A 21,071-nucleotide genomic window follows, 5' to 3' on the forward strand; every position below is an offset into this window, starting at 1 on the left:
TCAGGGCTGATTTCCTTCAGAATGGATAGTTTTGATCTTCTTGCAGTCCATGGGACTCTCAAGAGTCTCCTCCAGCACCAGAATTCAAAAGCATCAATTCTTTGGCGATCAGCCTTCTTGATGGTCCAGCTCTCACTTCCATACATCACTACTGGGAAAACCATAGCTTTAACTATACGGACCTTTGTTGGCAAGGTGATGTCTCTGCTTTTTAAGATGCTGTCCAGGTTTGTCATTGCTTTTCTGCTAAGATTGGGTTCCCTTACCATTCTATGATTCTACCATTCTTCCCCCCCTCCCTTCCCTGCCTCCCTCTGAGCAGGGAGAACACACCACTCTCATCTGGAAGCCGCCTTGAAGTCCCTGGGTATCGTATGTGGTGGGACTGTAAGGTAATTAAAAAAATTTGGGAAATGATTTACAATGAACTGAAGAAAATGTTCCATTTAACATTTGTTAAAAAACCCGAGGCATTTTTGTTGGGGATTGTAGGGAAAGACCTGCCAAAAAACTTGAAAAACATCTTCATGTATGCGACAACGGCCGCGAGAGTTCTGGTAGCACAAGGATGGAAGACTGAAGAAACCCCAACTAAAGAATCGTGGCAAGAAAAATCGACGGACTATGCAGAACTGGCAAAACTGACATATAAGCTACGGGACAAGGATAACTGTGACTTTAAGGATGAGTGGGAACCCTTTACAAAGTATCTGAAGACGCGACAAAGCGAACTGGACTCCTTGGCAGGTTTTGAATAAACATTCACAAACTTTTTACTGATAATAATCAGCTAAATAGTTTGAGGATCTATACAGCTTTGTAACATGCAGAAAATAGCAGTCTCAGAGAAACCAAAGACTGGAACTGAGGGAAATCGGGGTGGGGGGTGGCTGGGTTCTGTGGGGGTGGGATGAAAAATGGGGGGGGAAACAAGGATGATATGTTTTTGGATAATATGTCTTGTTAAAATTCTGAATATTATTATTATTATTATTATTATTATTATTATTATTATTATTATTATTAAGTCCCTGGGTAGAAATGAATATGTCATTCCAACGACCACAGCGGCCACTCTCGGCCACCCCTGCAAGGTAGGCCAGTAGCAATCTGACGCTCTCTCGGGTGCCGTTCCCCTCCTTCCCTGCAGGGGGAGCAAGACCGCGGCGGACGCTCTGTCCAGCTCTCTCGCCTCCTCCGTCGACGGCAGAGGGGGCGGAGCTTCCGCTGGGGCAGGAAGGCGGGCCGGATATCCGTCGGCACCGGCGGATGTTGACATTGTGAGCGGACCCCGCTAAGGTAAGTCGAGAGGGGAGAAGGGGGCGCCTTCCGTTGAGCCCGGCAGGGGAGGCGGGCGAAGGTTTCCTGACCCCCCCCCCGGCCTTCTTCAGTGGCTCCTTCCTCCTCCTGCAGAATAAGGTGACTGAATGGGCTGCACCACTGCAGGCTGGGGAGGGTCTCTTTTTTGGGGGGGTTGTCACCTTTTAGGAAGCTCCCCCCCCCCCAGTTAAAAAGGAAAGCGGCTGGGGAAACCCAGCCAGATGGGCGGGGTATAAATAATAAAGTATTATTATTATTATTATTACCCTGCAAGGATAATAATAATAATAATTATTATTATCATTATCTTGCAAGGGTTATAATAATATTATTAGTAGTAGTACTCTGCTCTTGTAGCCTCCCAAATAGATTACAGCAATCTACTCTTTGGGGGCCTAAAGCAGGCATAGGCAAACTCGGCCCTCCAGATATTTTGAGACTACAATTCCCATCATCCCTGACCACTGGTCCTGTTAGCTAGGGATGATGGGGGTTGTAGTCCCAAAGCAGCTGACGGGCCGAGTTTGCCTATGCCTGGGCTAGCCCATCAGGGAGAAACCGTCATTTCATTTACTGCATAATAATTTATAATAATAATAATTTATGATTTATACCCCGCCCATCTGGCTGGGTTTCCCAGCCGCTCTGGGCGGCTTCCAACAAAACACTAAAATATAATAACCTATTAAACATTAAAAGCTTCCCTAAGCAGGGCTGCCTTCAGATGTCTTCTTAAAGTCTGGTAGTTGTTCTCTTTGACATCTGGTGGGAAGGCATTCCACAGGGCAGCCTTCAAAACTGTGATTTCCCTTCACTGGCTGCAGCACAACCCATCCCACCCCTTGAAGAAATCTACCTCCTTATGTTGCTGCAAAGGGGTCTGAGCTCAGTGGTCCAGCACCTGCTTTGGCAGAAGGGCCTAGATTCAGTCCCTAGCATCTCCAGATACCTCCAGATTCCTGTCTGAAAAGCCCAGAAAGATCCCACAAGCCAGTGCTGGAGATTATAATGAGTCATTCTACTGGTCTGGCACTTATATAAGGCAAATTCCTATGTGTCCATGTTGTTATGACTGGACCATTGAGTACAGATGCAAAGTGGTCATGAGGTAGGGCCATGTGTCCAGCCCAGATCCCTGACCAGGTGCAGAGGAGCTTTAAAAAGCTCTGAGCAATTTGAAGACTGGGCTGGGGAGCCTTCCTGTCTACCTGTGCCTTTAAATGTCAAACGCTTTGCAGCCGCTTAAGCTGTGATTTTGATCATCTTCTGTTTTGTCTAGCAAGAAATCCTTTTAAACTGCCTTTAAACAGCCTTCAGCATTTCAGGCTCCAGGTACTGTCATCTAGCAGCTAAGCCTTGGGATGTCCAAATGACTAGGAAAAGTAGCCAAGAGCCAATTCTTCTTTTCCGGCTGCCTGCTCCTCCTCCTGCTTCCCTGGCCAAGACCTTCAGGGCTGGCTTTTCCCAGAGAGCTTTTAAAGACATCCTTGAGATGTTGAGCTTGGCTGTGGGTAAGACTACAAGGCCATGGAGCTTGTTTTTCCTGCTCTGGTTGGCTAAGACCTTTATTTGCACTCAACATTGAGGTCATCTTCACAGAGTGAGCTTGGAGAGGAACGGGTGGCTCTCTTGCAGTTTTTCAGGACGCTTCCAGATTGTCAGTATGTTACGGGACAGATTTGAGTGCATACCAGGAAGTTTGGATTTGTGCAATTAAATTGGATTAAAGCACTCTGTTGCCAGTCTAGAGCAACAAATCAAGTTGGTTTTTTTGTGCGGAGGAAAATGACAGAGGAATGCACCGAAAAGTGAGGAATGAGTGAATGGTTAATGGAAAGATGTGTACACACTCCACAAGCAAATTGGGATGAATGCTCAAGAAATGAGTTATTTGAAGGAGATCTTAGTTTGTGAAAAGGCATCTCTCCCTTGGGGGCTTCCCTTTGAGGTATCTGGTTTCTCACTTTGAGAACAGGATGCTGGACAAGGTGGGGCCCTTGGACCTCATCCAGCAGCCAGGCTCTTATAGGACCGTGAGAAGATGCTTTATACTGGCACCTTCCACGTGAAAAGCAAATGGCCTAATCCTGGAGTGCTAAGTATGTGCCTAGCTGCTTTTCCACTGTGGCTGATGGAAAGGTTTGCATGATTTGGAAGCACCGTGCCTTAAAAGCCCACAGCGTGGCTAGGAAGTGACGAAAGAACTCACCGAGCTAAAAATGGACACGCCAGAGACCAAGGTTCATCTGTGGACAATAGCTAAGAGGCGTTTCTCACAATAAGTGACCCCTGCCAAACCTAGGAGCCAAGAGAAAAGAGCACACCAAGAACTTTGGCCAATATAAGTTTCAAAAGAGGGAGTGGTCCCTACTTGCAAATCAATAGTCAATAGTAACAAAAACTAATCCATTCAAAAGTATGTATTCTGACAAGGATTACAAACTCAAACAGAGATTACATACTCAAACTCATAAGGATATGTATAACATAATAATTCGTTACAGTATTAAAAATAAGAGTTTATGAGTAGAGATAAGTTCATGTTAGTCCATAGTAAGATTTGACGTGAAAATCTTAGTTTCAGTCATCGAGCATAAACTCATAAACTCTTATTTTTAATACTGTAACAAATTATTGTGTTATACATATCCTTATGAGTTTGAGTTTCTAATCTCTGTTTGAGTTTGTACTCCTTGTCAGAATACATACTTTTGAATGGATTAGTTTTTGTTACAATTGACTATTGATTTGCGAGAAGGGACCACTCCCTCTTTTGAAACTTATATTGGCCAAAGTTCTTGGTGTGCTCTTTTCTCTTGGTATATTTAAGAACAAGAACTCCAACTTATTTAACCCTAGGAGCCAGCCATTTTCAGAGACTGGCAGAAGTGTCTCTTGCCCCTCGCTGACTCCTCTTGCCCCCGGGCAAAGGAAACAGCTCTGAGCGTGGCTTTTTGTCCATCCTGTTTTGGCTACGCACAATTTTGAAAGCTTTTCTTCCTCTTTGTGCCCTTCTTGAAGGAGACTATCCTGTTACAGGCATGGCAGATGACAATGAAGAGTTGCCGGTGGATGAGGATCTGCCGGAGGATGAAGATTTGCCGGCAGATGAAGAGATCCCCGGGCCAGCAGAGGACAGCTTGGAGCATCTAGAGAATGGCAGTCCTGCCGAACGGAGCGGCCACGTGGCTGTCAGCGACGGGCAGTGCATGTTCGTTTGGGGCGGGTATAAGGTGAGCAGCAAAAAAAGACTCTTTATTTGGCAAAGGCAGGACAAGAAGTGGTGGAGCCCTTGCTCCCTCCATCACAGAGGGCTGGAGAAGATGCACCCAGTTTAAAATGTGTGTGTGTTTGTGAGAGAGAGAGAGAGAGAGAGAGAGAGCGCGCGCAACAGGTTGCTGCTAACCATGTTGTAATAATAATAATAATAATAATAATAATAATAATAATAATAATAAATTTTATTTATATCCCACCCTCCCCAGCTGAAGCCGGGCTAAGGGCGGCTAACAACAATAAAATAGTACAACATTCTAAAATCATTTCATTATAAAATTAATTCAACTCAAATTGATGGCAACCATTAGGCTAAAGTTCTGTGAAGATTGCCAAAGGAGGGAGTCAGGCTGTGCCCTGACCAAAGGCCTGGTGGAACAGCTCTGTCTTGCAGGCCCTGCGGAAAGATATCAGGTCCCGCAGGGCCCTAGTCTCTTGTGACAGAGTGTTCCACCAGATTGGAGCCACAGCCAAAAAAGCCCTGGCTCTGGTTGAGGCCAGTCTAACCATTCTGTGGCCTGGGACCTTCAAGATGTTTTTATTTGAAGACTGTAAGTTCCTCCGTGGGACATACCAGGAGAGGCGGTCCCATAAGTACGAGGGTCCTAGGCTGCATAGGGCTTTAAAGGTTAAAACCAGCACTTTGAACCTGATCCTGTACTCCCCCGGGAGCCAGTGCAGCTGGAATAGCACCGGGTGAATGTGATCTCGCAGTGAAGACCCCGTAAGGAGTCTCGCTGCAGCATTCTGCACCCGCTGGAGTTTCTGGGTCAGTCTCAAGGGCAGCCCCACGTAGAGCGAATTACAATAATCCAGTCTGGAGGTGACCGTCGCGTGGATCATAATAATTTAATTGATGTGTTGCCTTATATTTGAAGGTCTCAAGGGACATTGTGGGATGTGCTGCCATTATTATTACTTTATTTGTGCATTGTCTTATGCCCCAAAGCTCTCAAGGGATGTATTAAGTACAGTCAAACCTCATGTTACGTTTGCTTTAGGTTGAGCGTTTTTGGGTTGCGTCCTGCAGCGACCCAAAAGTACCGGAAAGGGTTACTTCTGGGTTTCGCTGCTCGCGCATGCGCAGACGCGCAAAAGGATGTTATGCGCAGAAGTGGCGAATCGCGACCCGCAGACACGGGTTGCGTTCCTTTCAGGTTGCGAACGGGCCTCCAGAACGGATCGCATTCGCAACCAGAGGTATCACTGTACAGGATGAGGATGCTGCGGATGATAGTGACATGGTGGACTTGATTTAAATCAAATTGATTTAAATCACTAGTCAGTAAGACTTGATTTAAATCAATAGTCAGTAAGACTTGATTTACATTATTATTTTTACAGAAAGGCTCATTCTTGCTGGTATAATCTTAATATTTACAACCAAAGGTTTCATTTTTGGAATAATAAATTTTCAGAGTAGTTTTTACAGTTATATCAAAAAATACTGATTTGATTATACTATTAGAAATACATTGACAGATAATTATGAAAATATTGTGAGATTTAATGTTAACTTTATATTTGGACAACTTTTCTGCTGTACTTGGAAGGAGAAAAATAATTATTTCCTTAATAACAATTTAAACAATTCATTTAATTAGAACAATAACATTATAGCATATGTATCCATGTTTGTTAACTGATGTGGCTAAACGATTTTAAAAACACCTTTGAGTTTTAGCATACATGAAAAACTTAAATCAAATCCTTATTTCCTGATGAATAGTCTCTGTACTATAATTTAAATAGAAAACTCTGTTTAGAAAGATTTTTCCTCCAAAAGCATTTTATTTTAAAAATCCAATTTAAATAAAAAAAATCTGATTTAAATTTTAAAAAATCGATATTTTTTTTAATATATATTTTTTAGAACATTGATTTTTATCCACCCTGAATAGTGATAATTTATTTGTACCCCACCCATCTGACCTCTTCTGCTGTTTACCTTCCTTGGAGGCTTTCAAGCAGCGGTTGGGTGGCCATCTGTCCTGGATGCTTTAGCTGAGATTCCTGCATTGCAGGGGGTTGGACTAGATGACCCTCGGGGTCCCTTCCAACTCTATGATTCTTTTTTTTTTTTTAATGATTTTTATTAAGGTTTCAGTAAAAAGTTAAACAGAAAAACATTTAAAAAAAAATACACAAATACACAGTACATAACCCAAAAAAAGAAGAAAAACACAGAGAACAGAAAACAAAAAAAAAGAAACAGAACAATTAAAAACAATATCACCTTTTCATTTCCGTTTTTAAATTTACTTATTTTCTGGACTTCCTCATACCTCCCTCTTTTGTATTCCAGTCCAAATTGTTTGTCCAGCAATTTCTTTTCCACTTTTTTAATCCCAATCTTTAATCTTAATGTATTATAGCATTAAAATTTTACCTCTTAAGTACCAAATTTCCATTTCCTTAAACTTCTTTAATCCTAATCTTTAATCTTAGTCTATCTATAACTTTATCCTGTACAGCTGGAAACCACTTATTTTCAATCCAACATCACTCTAACATTCTTTAATTTTGCAGTGTTTCTGTAGATAATCTTTGAATTTCTTCCAATCTTCCTCCACCGACTCTTCTCCCTGGTCACGGATTCTGCCAGTCATTTCCGCCAGTTCCATATAGTCCATCAATTTCATCTGCCACCAACTCTATGATTCTATGACATGGGGCTGGGGGTGGTCCTGGCTTAGTCAGGATCCTCTGTCTCTAGAAAAATGCTCCCTGTGGATTCATCAGAATGTCAGATCGAAAAAACAGACTATAAATGAAATAAATAAATGGGGCTCACAGTCTTGCCCTGGAATATCCCACATTTTTATACCCAAGTTGGCCATGATTCTCAGAATATAGATATTTGGGTGGAAATGGAGGGTGGGGTGTTCTTTAGACTATTGGCATAAAGAGAGGAGCAGATGGTGCTTTTTAATTCATCGTTCCGTTTAATAATGGGGGTGCTTCCCCTCTTTCCTTCTTTCCTGCTTTCAGAATGCTCAAGTGAGAGGATTCTACGACTTTTACCTGCCCCGAGATGAAATCTGGATATACAACATGGAAACTGGAAGATGGTAAATTATATCTTGACTGCCTCCTATCTCCCCACCAACACCAAAAAATACCTCCAACCGTGATAACGTTTTGTTAGAGCAGTAGAAAATAAGAATAAGAATAATCATCATAATAAAATAAAAAAATAATTTATTTATTATTTATACCCCGCCCATCTGGCTGGGTTTCCCCAACCACTCTGGGTAGCTTCCAACAGAATATTAAAATACAATAGTCTATTAAACATTAAAAGCTTCCCTAAGCAGGGCTGCCTTCAGATGTCTTCTAAAAGTCTGGTAGTTGTTTATTTCCTTGACATCTGATGGGAGGGTGTTCCACAGGGAGGGCGCCACCACCGAGAAGGCCCTCTGCCTGGTTCCCTGTAACTTGGCTTCTTGCAGCGAGGGAACTGCCAGAAGGCCCTCGGAGCTGGACCTCAGCGTCCGGGCTGAACGATGGGGGTGGAGACGCTCCTTCAGGTATCCTGGGCCGAGGCCGTTTAGGGCTTTAAAGGTCAGCACCAACACTTCAAGTTGTGCTCAGAAACATACAGTCGTACCTTGGAAGTCAAAGAGAATCCATTCTGGAAGTCTGTTCAACTTCCAAAAGGTTCAGAAACCAAAGCGCAGCTTCTGATTTCCTGGCTTCTGATTTCCTGCAGCCAATCGGAAGTTGTGGAAGCTCTGTCGGACATTCGGGTTCCAAAGAACGTTCACAAACCGGAACACTCACTTCCGGTTTGGGAGCCAAAACGTTCGACTTGCGACTGTACTTCCATGTCCTCCAGTTTTTTGTTCGTTTGTTTTATTTTTCAACCCACCCTTTCTAGATGGCTCAAGGCAGGTAAGACAAAATGTGCATTGAAAGAAGAAAATCAGAGGCCCTTTGGTTAGTGAGTCTTCTGATCCACTTTGCGGAAAGCAAGACGGGGAGAGTTGCCTTCCTCTGTTGGATTTCTTGGAATTCACAGAAGTTTTCAGTACCATCATCCCATATGGATCCTCCTAGTCAGGTTGTCTTTAGTTGAGTGCTGGAGGTACTGCCTAGAGATGGTTCCTCTCCTTCCCAGATGCCTGATTCCAGAAGGTGGTGCCAATGTTTTTCCACTGGGTTTTATGCTTGGGGATCCCACTGTTTTATAACACGTGCATGAATCCATTGAGAACGTTCACATGGTGCTTTGGATTGAAGTGCCATCAGTTTGGGGAGGTGATGGGAGCTCTGAATTGGCTTGTAAGTACCACACTAAGTGATAACAAAAGCTATAAACGACAGATAAGCATGAGAAAGGAACGCTTCCTTGTTAAACCCAAAGGTCTTTCTGCCCCTGCCTTGCCAGGACAAAGCACAGAACGGCTGGAGATGTTCCCCCTTCCATGTCAGGGAGCTGCGCCGTCTGTATGGACAGAGTCTTGTACCTGTTTGGAGGGCACCACGCACGCGGCAACACAAACAAGGTCAGTCCTCGAATTTCCCAGGGTGGGGTGGGGCTCGCCCCCTTTTTTTGCCTTCGTTTTGGAGCCAGAAAACTACAGTATCCAAAACCCCAACACTATCTAACATCAGATCCATCCCATGTTGCCTGACAGGCCAAATTAAGATCTTAAAGGTAAAGGACCACTGGATAGTGAAGTCCAGTCAAAGGCGACTATGGGGTTGTGGCACTCATCTCGCTTTCAGGCCAGGGGAGCCGGCATTTGTCCACAGACAGTTTTCCAGGTCATGTGGCCAGCAGGACTAAACCGCTTCTGGTGCAACGGGACACCGTGACAGAAGCCAGAGCGTACGGAAACACCATTTACCTTCCCGCCGCAGCAGTACCTATTTATCTACTTGCACTTGTGTGCTTTCGAACTGCTAGGTTGGCAGGAGCTGGGACAGAGCAACGGGAGATCATGCCGTCGTGGGGATTTGAACTGCTGACCTTCTGATCGGCAAGTCCTAGGCTCTGTGGTTTAACCCACAGCGCCACCCGCGTCCCTAAGATCTTTAAATCGACACAGAGCAATCCAAATAATCAGGACTCCTTTGGGCCAATGAGCTGCACGTTTATAATCTATTCCTTCATTTTCTTGCAGTTCTACATGCTTAATTCCAGGTCGAGCGACAAAGTGTTGCAGTGGGTCAGGGTGGAGTGCCAAGGCACCCCTCCGTCATCAAAAGACAAACTCGGCGTTTGGGTTTATACAAACAAGTAAGTTTGTCAGCGTGAACCAGAGCCTGGCTGTTCCGGGGTCCCGTCTCTTTCCTGGAAATGATTGTGTGCTCTGCAGCCTCATTTGACTCAAAAAAATAGTGGGTTTCCATGTTGCCTGTTCTCCAAAGTGTCTCTGTTACCCATTCATTACTGTAATAGCACTCTTTGTAATTAATTTGTAATGTAATTTGGCCTAATTGGATTATGTTGGTTTCGTGTAAGCAACCTAAAGCTTTTATATAAAAATAGGCAGCATATGAATGTAATAAGTGCACTTACTTGATGTTCCATTTACAGATAGGTAGCCGTGTTGGTCTGCCATAGTCAAAACAAAAAAATTCCTTCCAGTAGCACCTTAAAGACCAACTAAGTTAGTTCTTGGTATGAGCTTTCGTGTGCAAGCACACTTCTTCAGATACACTGAAACAGAAGTTGCCAGATCCTTCTATATAGTTGGTCTTTAAGGTGCTACTGGAAGGAATTTTTTTGTTTTGATGTTCCATGACATCCTAAATATTAGAAGAAACTTGCAGCCAAATAGCATACAGGTTTGTGACTACGCAGAGTTAATGGTAATTTTCAGAGTAGAGTTAGCAACAGCAAGAGGGGGCGAGGAAACAAGCTAAGAAACTTTTCCGGCTAAAATAGCAACACAACTGGATGCCTCTTCCCACCCCCTGAAAAATAATGTTTTGTTGGCTGAGGAGCAAAGCACCTCAGAGCTAATGCTGCCGACGTCCTGCTCTTGTCCTTTGGCACTTCTAACTGCCTTTGCGAATGATTCTTTGCGAATTTTAGCTGCAGTATGTAAAGGGAGGAGAAGCAGGTCATGGGCGCTCAGTTTCATTTAAATAAATCAACCTTTGCCCACCTGGTGCCCTTCAGACATGCTGGCTCAGCTTATGAAAGGCTAAAATAAATAATGGAATCTTTTCTCAGATATTCTGGCTTCTACTCTTTAAGTGGTGCTTTCTCGTAAGTGGAAATCCATTACCGCATATTACCTGGTCACTCTGATGATAGTTTATTCTTTTGTTTTTCTGCCTTCCCTTCCTTCTTTTTGAACAGGCTTATATTTTTTGGTGGCTACGGGTATTACCCTGAAGGGGAGCAGATTGGAAGGTTTGAGTTTGATGAAACCTCTTTTTGGGTAAGTCTTCTGCTTTTTGTGCACTGGAACCTCCTCTAGTGGCTCATTTACTGTTTTATGCTCTTGTAGCCTCCCAAATAGATTACAGCAATCTACTCTTTGGGGGCCTAAAGCAGGCATAGGCAAACTCGGCCCTCCAGATGTTTTGGAACTACAATTTCCATCATCCCTGACCACTGGCCCTGTTAGCTAGGGATCATGGGAGTTGTAGTCCCAAAAGATCTGGAGGGTTGAGTTTGCCTATGCCTGCCCTAAAGACATTCTGGAAGCTGCAGATTGCTCAGGATGCTGCTGCTGCTTGGCTGTTGGCTGGAGCAGCAAGGAGGGGTTGTATCGGCCCCATCCTGAAATCTCTGCAGTGGCTGCATGTAATCAAAACCCCTAAGTGAATTAGGACCCAAAGAAACACTCTCTCTCCCCGCCCCCTGCCATCCAACCTTTGCATTATGATCCACAGAGAATGCCCTGCTTATAGTCACATCTGTTGGACAGTGACACAAGACAGGGCCTTCTCGGTGGTGGCATCTCACCTGTGATTTCTATGGAACCCCCTCCCAGGTGACATCCGCTTGGCCCCCTCGGTACAAACATTCAAGCAAAAGCTAAAGGCATGCCCAGGCTTTTATATCCATAAGTGGAATTTATTCTAGATATTTGCCACTGCTTTTTTGATTCTGATTGTGGGGTTTTTATTTTATTGGGTTTATCATTCTGTTGTTGCTGTTTTTATCTTGTTTCTTGTTGTGAGCTGCACTATGCTTCCTGATTGAGGAAGGGTGAGGAAGCGTTAAATAAATAATACCAAAAATGCAGGGAGACGGCACATGAGGCCCCCAGAACAACTGTGGCTTTCAGCTCCACCGCCTTGAATACCTGCCCGTATTTACCTGCTCTGTGGTCCTGCTCCTCTTGGGTGGTAGATGCTGAAACTCAAACCTGTTCTAGAAGCCTCTTGCACACATCACAGGAGGAACAGTGGCCGCAGGTAGTCAGCGCTCCGTTCCACAAATTTTTCTGTCCTAGTTTGCAAATGTCGAAACTGCTGCACGGAATGAGATTTTATCCATTGTCCCTGTTCTTGTCTAAAAGAATTCAGGTGTTCCCCGTGGGTGGAACGATCACGTTCACGTCCTGGACACAGACACCTTTACGTGGAGCCAGCCTGTAACCAAGGTAAAGTAGTGGACTTCCAAAATACGGCAATTGTACGTTTATAAAAAATTATGATCCGGTAGGACCACCCATATTGATTAATATCAGCTGATTCATTTCCACTGCCCGTCAGATCCTAACAAATATCATCATCATCATCATCAATCTTTATTACGGTCCAGAGACCCAACAAATCATTACAAAGCAATACACAATTCATACAGCCTACCTCCAGGTTAAACAAGCATTTTGTTCAGAATATAGGGATTATTTGTTCTTGCAACCACCGATAAAAACTTTGCCACTGCTAATGTTCTAGCGTTTGTCCGGTCTTCCAATAGGAACCTGACATAGTGAGCCTCTGATTTTCCTGGGAAAGGTACCAGCAAGGGTAGTATCAGTTCAGCCCTGGCTTGCTCTTATTTTGCACAGTGCAACAAAATATGTTTTATGGAATTGATGTCTTGAGCACATGAGCAAAGTCTGTCCTGGTAGGGAACTCCTCTCAACCTGCCAGCCAACACTGCAGAGGGAAAGACATTTAGTCTGGCTTTGGTGAAAAGCCTTCGATAGTTTGGTACTGTCAGGTTTTTGATGTAAGATGTTAACTTAAAGACATGCCCATATTGTACTCCTACTGCCAGCGGACACAAATATAACCAGCAGCAGCAAGTTCCTGAAAAGTGGTCAGTGGCAGGTGACGGGAAGGAGATTTCGTAGAGCCCAAAGCAGGTAGTCTCTCACCTGTCCCCTCTTCTTCCCCCCGCAGGGTAAATCGCCGTCGCCCCGAGCAGCCCACGCTTGTGCCACGGTTGGAAACAGAGGCTACGTCTTTGGAGGAAGATACCGAGTGAGTGCGAGAGCAGAGTGGGGACGCTGCTGCTGCCTTTCTGGGGTGCAGGTTTCACTAAACCCGTCCCTCTCTCCCTCTTTCCCTCAGGAGTCCAGGATGAACGATCTCTATTCCCTCAATCTGGACAAGTGGGAGTGGCATGAAATGTACGTAGGCTTCTGTCTCCCCTTGTCGGCGCAGGGAAGCTGATCCCGAGTAGGTGCTCTCCAAATCTTTTGGACTACAACTCCCATCAGTCCCAGCGAGCACTTTTGGGAGCCGGTGGGAATTGCATCTGGAGAGCACCGGGTCTCGTTTGCTATTCTTACTTCATTTATTGCGATTTATCCCCTGCCCTTCACCCTAAGGTCCCAGGGCAGGTTACAACAACTCACACAGTTCTAAAACAGTTCTGTACAATTTAAAATGACTGAAATAAGGTGGGGCCTAAAATTGCTTATTATTGATTTGTTTAGAGAAGGATTTCTATCCCGCTATGTCATCAAAAATATACAGGTGAAACTCGAAAAATTAGAATATCGTGGAAAAGTTCCTTTCTTTCACTAATTCAACTTAAAAGGTGAAACTAATATATGAGATTGACTCGTGACATTCAAAGCAAGATATGTCAAGCCTTGATTTGTTATCATTGCTAAGATCATGGCGTACAGCTGATAAAAACCCCAAATGAACAATCTCAGAAAATTAGAATATTCAAGGAAATCAGCAAAACAAGGATTGCAAATGGAGCAAGATTGGACCTCTGAGAAGTAGAAGCCGATCTCGCTTTGCATGTCATGAGTTGATCTCATATATTAGTTTCACCTTTTAAGTTGAATTACTGAAATAAAGGAACTTTTCCATGATATTCTAATTTTTCGAGTTTCACCTGTACCTAAGTGGTTTGCAGCACTCCCCTATTCCCATTTTTGGTTGGCCAGGAAAACTTGAAGCATGGGTTGGAAGACCACCCTGTGTGGTTTGAGCAGCCGGCCAAATCTTCTCCCAAAGCCTGACTTCATGGCCGGAGCAGCGAATCACCTGCATCGATGTCTCCAGAGTTTCCACAATCTCCCACCCCGGTCAGGAACAGGTTGCTTATAGTAAGATCAGACACTCCATTCCTGGCTGCTGTTTTGACAATCTCTTGTCAATCCCTTGTGTTTCCCCAACACAGAATCACGCAAGGCATCTGCCCCGTCGGCCGGTCTTGGCATTCTCTAACCCCCGTTTCGTCTGACCATCTCTTCCTCTTTGGCGGGTTCACCACCGACAAGCAGCCTCTCAGTAAGTAAATCCCAGGAGAGCTAAAAAGTAGCCTTTGGTTTAGACAGAAGAGCCTTTTACGCAGAATTGGTTGGCGCTGGGTTTATTTTAGCCTTCCTGTGATGATCCCAGAAGGTCCTTGCAATGGCTGCAGTTCAGGACCCTGCCAGCGCGTCAGTGGCACCTGGGGACTGGCGCTGCTGCTGTTTGTTCCCCACCCCTCTCAAAAACACTGGCTAGATTTAAAGCGGCTAAAAGGGTCACAAAACACAACAGGCTGGTGGGCTGATTGATACAGATCTCAAATAATACATATCAGGGGTGGGCACATTGTAGGATGGGACTGTCAAAGTGCAAGTAGATAAATAGGTACCGCTCTGGCGGGAAGGTAAATGGCGTTTCTGTGCGCTGCTCTGGTTCGCCAGGAGCGGCTTAGTCATGCTGGCCACATGACCTGGAAGCTGTACGCCTGCTCCCTCGGCCAATAAAGCGAGATGAGCGCTGCAACCCCAGAGTCGGCCACGACTGGACCTATTGGTCAGGGGCCCTTTACCTTTTGTTAAGTCCTGGCCAGCTTCAGAGGTCTGTGTTGGAATCCACACTTCTTTCTTAACATATTTTATTTTATCAGATTTCTTACCTGCCCTTGACCACAAGGACTTGGGGTGGCACTTGGATATGATGTATATTGGCTTGTGGCCTTCAGTTGGCAACAACCTCCACCTCCTGAGCCGCGCTCTGGCTTCAGCTGGTGAGCCTTGAACTTCTAGCAAGAAAACCAAAGTAGATCCGATAACTCTGAAGTCTTTCCTCCTCCCCTCTCGCCCTCCCACCCCCACCTAGTACATCTGGTTTAAATTTGGCATCCTAAGAATCTTGGCTATCACTTCATTTTTTTAAAAAACAAACCCAAGTTTCTAGACCTCATGTTTGTAAAGAAAAATTGGAAACATCTCTGTCCCTTCCCACCATCACCACCAATGTTCCACGTGGACGTGTTTCATTGCACCAAAAAAAAGTACAATGAATTATTGGAGTTAAATGATTGCATGCAAAAACAATTAATTTAACCACAGTTTAGGGGTTGGGGTGTGTCCTGATCCTCGTGTTTCCTATTTGCCTCTTGAGCCACTCGCGGTAGTTGTGGGAAATGACGGCTTCAAGTGACCACCTTGTGAGTTCAAATTCTGGATCAAGTTGTGGCCAAGGACAGCTTCTTTTGCTAACACTCAGAACTCGCTCCCAACAAAAACCTCCCTTCTGTTCCTTGCAGGTGATGCCTGGATCTATTGCATTAGTAAAAACGAGTGGATACAATTTGAGCACAATTATTCAGAGAAACCCCGGTAAGCAGTCCCACGTGCAGTAACAGACACTACTCTGAACCTTCCACAGAACTCACCTCTCCTGGTCGTTGCTTTGCTTGCACTGATGGCCCTCTTTGCCTTCTACCTTTGTGGCTCTTTAGATTTTGCACAGTCTTTCAGCTCTTGCCTTTTTTGAGCTCAAGTAAGATTGGCTTTACAAGGGACGCAGATGGCGCTGTGGGTTAAACCACAGAGCCTAGGACTTGCCGATCAGAAGGTCGGCGGTTCGAATCCCCGCGACAGGGTGAGCTCCTGTTGCTCCGTCCCTGCTCCTGCCAACCTAGCAGTTCGAAAGCACATCAAAGTGCAAGTAGATAAATAGGTACCGCTACGGCGGGAAGGTAAACGGCGTTTCTGTGCGCTGCTCTGGTTTGCCAGAAGCGGCTTAGTCCTGCTGGCCACATGACCCGGAAGCTGTACGCCGGCTCCCTCGGCCAGTAAAGCGAGATGAGCGCCGCAACCCCAGAGTCGTCCACGACTGGACCTAATGGTCAGGGGTCCCTTTACCTTTACCTTTACCTTAAAATTGGCTTTAGGGGGTGGAGGGCAGAGAAACCACTCCACCGTCTTGCATTTGAGAGGGACAAATTCTGGATGAGAATATTGTCAGACAGCTGCAGCAATGCTGTCTGCAGCAGAAGTGTAGCGTCCAAATCAAGGGAAGTCATAGTGCCCCTCTATTCCTGGAATCCTGTGTCCAGTTCTGGGCGCCACAGTTTAAAAAGGATATTGACAAGCTGCAGTGTGTGCAGCCTGGAGAAGATAAAAGGGCCTGGAAATCAAGCCTTGTGAGGAACAGTAGAGGGAGTTTGGGATGTTTAGCCTGAAGAGGAGGAGATTGAGAAGCTGGATAGCCGTTGGTCAGGGATTCTTTAGCTGCGATTCCTGCGCTGCGGGAGATTGGATTTGGTGACCCTCTGGGGCCTCTTCGAACTCTACAATTCTCTGATTTCCCCTTTGCATAATGGGCAGTGTGTCTAGGCCAGACTCTTCAGTTCCAGTAAACTCAGGCCAGTCTCCATTTGGCCGGCCTGCAAGGGGCTTCAAATGTCAGTCGTTCTCTTGTTAGCATCCCAGAGAAGCCAAGCGTAGCCACTTAGGTCTGTGCTTTTATTCTGTTTTTAAAAAGCAATTTGCCATTCTTGAACATTGCCGCACGTTTGGGCAAAGGGGCCCAAATGGCTCGTCTGGCAGCCTTTCCACCTCAGGGTAAGAAACAAAGGAGTGTCTTGCAACAGGCCCTTCCTTAAAGGAGTGGAGGGCGGATAAACCCTCCTGTCCAATCGCTGACTTCTCTGGGCCACAGACAAGACAGTTTAAAAGCAACACAAAATGTTCAAAAACTCACAGAAATGCATAATCACAACAACAAAAACAGGGCAGATGAAAGCCGTATACAGCAGCAGGATTCCCTTGAGTTGCAGTCAAAGCTTTCTGCTGAATCTCCCCACTGCTTGACCCCACCTTGGCCCAGTAGACCTGAAGGAGCGTCTCCACCCCCATCGTTCTACCCAGACACTGAGGTCCAGCACCGAGGGCCTTTTGGCAGTTCCCTCACTGCGAGAAGCAAAGCTACAGGGAACCAGGCAGAGGGCCTTCTCGGTGGTGGCACCCGCCCTGTGGAACGCCCTCCCACCAGATGTCAAAGAGATAAACAGCGGTTCAGGACCTGCTCTCGGACAGGCTAAATTTTTGAGTGCTGTCCATGTGGAAAGACTGGCCCATTATAGAGAGATTTCATGGTTCTTGATTGGTCGGTGATGTGGTAGTGTTAGACTGTATTATTTATGCAAATTGTTATGTCAAATTCGTATTTTCCACAATCTGTATACGGTGTTTGTTTTATGATGGGTGGTTTGCTATGCCTAATAAAGGATTGATTGATAAACAACTACCAGACATTTAGAAGACATCTGAAGGCAGCCCTGTTCAGGGAAGTTTTTAATGTGTGACATTTTGATGTATTTTTCATCTTTATTGGAAGCCGCCCAGAGTGGCTGGAGAAACCTGGCCAGATGGGCGGGGTACAAATAAATCATCATCATCATCATCATCATCATTATTATTATTAATTTGTGTGATCTTACAGGCTCTGGCACACGGCGTGTGCGAGCGACGAGGGAGAAGTGATTGTCTTTGGGGGCTGTGCCAACAATCTGCTTGCCCACCACAAAGCCGTAAGTCCTTGTTGTTGTTCTTCCCAGGGCAGCTGGGCACCAAGTCACAGCTCCCTTTGTAAAGCCCAAAGGCTGCCTGCTGCGTCATCGTTTGGGGGCAGAATTCCTGGCTTCACCCCCCCCCCCGGCCCATAGCAAAGCAGTTCCGCCTGGGTAGAGGCACACCCTCTCATACACCTTTCAGTGCTGTGATTACCAGCCAGTGGGGCAGAAGAAGCGGTGCGCATGACCATTATTTCTGGTTTTGGTCATGACAAAACATTGGCATTCGGATTTTCCAGCAAGACCCACCGGATAAGCTGTTTGACAGTGGGACAGTTTCCCTTGCGAGGTTGTGGACTTTCCTTCCTTGGAGGCTTTTAAGCAGAGGTTGGGTGGCCATCTGTCATGGATCCTTTAGCTGAGATTCCTGCATTGCAGGGGGTTGGACTAGATGACCCTCGGGGTCCCTTCCAATTCTATGAATCTATGATGATGGGTCTCGACTCGCTCTCACATGGCTGCCATCTCCTGGGCAGTTCCTCTGACCCCAGTCCAAATCTGTGCAGAAGTGAGGGCGGGGGGAGAGCATTTTTCAGCCCAGGGGCCACATTCCTTTGGGGCAAGTCTTTCGGGGGCCGGGGCCTGGCACACAACTCTCCATCTGGGCTAGCAAAAGGCATTGCCATGGGTCAAAGGAACGCTCTAGCCAGGTGAAACCACTAGAGGAAGGAGCAGACGAGGTACGTCTGAGTGCACAGCCCCTGTACAGTCCCGAGGGCCCGTTGCCGTTAATTAAATTTCTTTATGTCCCTTCATCTGACGATCACAGGGCGGTTTACAATATAAAAGCACAACATTACAAGCCATCATAACGAATAAAAACAGCATCCCCCTTACACACTCAGTTTAAAAGGCCATTAAGCTGTTTAATTAACCCAAGGCCTGAGCAAAGAGGAATGTGTTTGCCCGGCACCTAAAGATATGCAACGAAGGCACCAGTTAAGGAAGCTTGGAGGGCAGGATTCGACTCCTGAGCTTCCCCATTCCTTGCGAATTCTGCCCTTGTGGTTCTCCCTGGTGATGGATTTCAAATATCCTGAAGTGGAAGTGGTACATCTCACAAGAGGGCAGACGTTACTCACCCGCTTGGGGGTCTTCCACCCCACCTGCCATTTTATCCTCAGAACCACCTGGGGAATTAGGTTGGGCTGAGAGACTTCAGGGCTGGGCAGGGATTCGAACCCGGCTCTCTCTGGTCCAGGGCCAGCAATGTAGTCTCTACAGCTCCACATGGACCCTTTTGAATCGGGCTGAAGTCAAAGGTGCTTTTTCAATCATGAGATTTATACAAGCTGCTCTTTCTTTTTCTTTCAGGCACATAGTAATGAGATTCTTGTCTTTTCTCTTCAACCAAAATCCCTCGTAAGGTATATATTAAAGTGGGGGAAACCCACCAATTGCTTGTGCATTCTTGCAGTTACGGTTGGATATGCAACATGAGAAACTGGGGACTTTCATATGGTATATGACGGGCTCAAGTCTCTTCCTGAGAAAAATAGGAACAGAATTACTGTATTTTTCGTTCTATAAGATGCACCAGACCACAAGACGCACCTAGTTTTTAGAGGAGGAAAACAAGAAAAAATATATTCTGAATCTCAGAAGCCAGAACAGCAAGAGGGATCGCTGCGCAGTGAAAGCGATCCCTCTTGCTGTTCTGGCTTCTGGGATAGCTGCGCAGCCTGCATTCGCTCCATAAGACGCACACACATTTCCCCTTACTTTTTGGGAGGGGAAAAGTGAGTCTTATAGAGCAAAAAATACGGTATTCTCGGAGTCAGAAAAACAACTTCTGTTGAGGTTTCCTGTCTAGGAATGGGTGACCATATGTCAACAAGATTTCGCCCCGTTTGTAAGCTCTGGGAAGTCAGTCAGCATTTGGCAGGTGCATTTCAACTTGTCAGTTGGGATAAGGATAGCTGCACCTGTTGAATTTCTGCCTGCCTAAAAAGTAGGTCACCCGAGAAAGGAAGGAAAAGTCTCCCCCCACCCCCAACGGTGCAAGGCCCATCCAGCCTGGCTCTGCTTTCTTAACAGGTAGTTGCACAGCCTGAATTATTACTCGGAAAAGCTGGGAAGCAAATCTGTTGCTGGGGAGGGTTCTGCTTTTAGAACACAGCCCCTTCTCCATCTCCCCACATAGAGCCCTAAGCAGAGATTCCCAGAAGGCCAGCTGAGACTCATCGCAAGGTCAGGGGCTGGTCCCTTTTGTATAAAGGTCACACCCAGCGAGTGATGGGAAGGGTTTAGCCAAGAGGATTAACCAAGAGAAAAGCAAGGGAGGGCAGACCCACACTGATTGTTGGATAACAGTGGGTCCCAAGGTGGGCACTACGAAGTAGGAGGGTGCTGGAGGTGTTAACGACTATCAGACTTTGAACAGCTAGTATCATTAAATCAAATTTGTCGGTTTCATTGGATCAGATTCAATAGTTTTAATTGAATTGTCAATAAATGTGCAATTGCTTGTTAGTTTAGCATTGTGCCGTGTTAACCTCCCTTGGTGGGTTGTGCAAACAGTGCTTTTTGTAGAGTAAGGGGCGCTGGGGATGCATGAATGGCAACCGAGGGGACGACAGCCCCCCAAATTTGGGAACCACTGCTCTAGGAGAACCCTAGAAAGCCCAGTGGAGATGTGCCCCATGTTCTGTTGGCCATTGGGACTTGGTGGAGGGCAGGAGAGGAGTCTGGTGCAAATTCTCAGCCCCTTTTTTCTCCCCTCTCTTTTTCCCATCCCACAGGCTGTGCCTGGAAGCCATCATGTGCTTCAAGGAGATCCTGGCCAGCTCCTGGCACTGCCTCCCCAAACACCTCCTCCACAGCCTCAACCAGCGCTTTGGGAGTAACAACACGTCTGGCTCCTAGGAGGATGGCAGCGAAGACGTCTGGCCACGCTGCGCATGAACGAGCCCTTCTTATATAAAGAGATGTAATAATTTGAACCATCCCGGTTTGGCAAAGTGTGTGTGACATTTGTATAGGTTAATTCCCCACCCCACCGAAACTCTGCGTTGTAGGTAACGGCTTCTCTGCTTTGACCTTTCTTTTCTGTTTGCATGTGAATGGCTTAGAGAGAGAACCTATTTTTGTGTAAAAATTTGTTTGCAATAAATGTATTTAATGCAAGGCGAGAGGACGTCACTGCTTCACCTGCCCTCCAGAACGATTCCTGGGAAGGGCTTCCCGCTGGCTGAAAAGCAGTGGGGCTGCAGCCCTTGAAAGAAACCGGATCAGCAGAGGA

At 45.8% G+C, this 21,071-nt stretch overlaps 1 protein-coding gene across 4 annotated transcripts; it reads left to right on the forward strand.

Moving 5' to 3' along the window:
* The first annotated feature begins 1,216 nt into the window (after window positions 1-1,216).
* On the forward strand, window positions 1,217-20,956 carry KLHDC2 (kelch domain containing 2). 4 transcript variants are annotated; one of them, XM_080990289.1, is made up of 14 exons: window positions 1,217-1,299; window positions 4,342-4,553; window positions 7,588-7,667; window positions 8,987-9,104; window positions 9,726-9,841; window positions 10,913-10,994; window positions 12,084-12,167; window positions 12,916-12,996; window positions 13,087-13,145; window positions 14,156-14,265; window positions 15,518-15,590; window positions 17,701-17,788; window positions 19,145-19,197; window positions 20,572-20,956. In XM_080990289.1, exons 2-14 carry the CDS (start codon window positions 4,362-4,364, stop codon window positions 20,693-20,695), a joined length of 1,260 nt encoding a protein of 419 aa, XP_080846415.1. In that variant the 5' UTR covers window positions 1,217-1,299; window positions 4,342-4,361; the 3' UTR covers window positions 20,696-20,956. The 4 variants fall into 4 exon arrangements, with proteins under 4 accessions (XP_080846415.1, XP_080846417.1, XP_080846416.1 ...); XM_080990291.1 differs by having other exon boundaries at window positions 1,238-1,299; window positions 4,360-4,553; XM_080990290.1 differs by having other exon boundaries at window positions 1,288-1,419.
* Window positions 20,957-21,071: the final 115 nt, after the last annotated feature.

Source organism: Podarcis pityusensis (genome assembly GCF_964106645.2).
Source record: "Podarcis pityusensis genome assembly, chromosome: 1".
NCBI classification, from domain to species: domain Eukaryota; kingdom Metazoa; phylum Chordata; class Lepidosauria; order Squamata; family Lacertidae; genus Podarcis; species Podarcis pityusensis.

What these genes read in the sequence shown, in the direction of transcription:
- KLHDC2 (XM_080990289.1), top strand. Translation starts at nt 4,362, where the DNA reads ATGGCAGATGACAATGAAGAGTTGCCGGTGGATGAGGATCTGCCGGAG. An exon ending in CACGCGGCAACACAAACAAG is followed by an intron (nt 9,105 to 9,725) that starts GTCAGTCCTCGA and finishes ATTTTCTTGCAG; the next exon opens with TTCTACATGCTTAATTCCAG. An exon ending in TCTTTGGAGGAAGATACCGA is followed by an intron (nt 12,997 to 13,086) that starts GTGAGTGCGAGA and finishes TCTTTCCCTCAG; the next exon opens with GAGTCCAGGATGAACGATCT.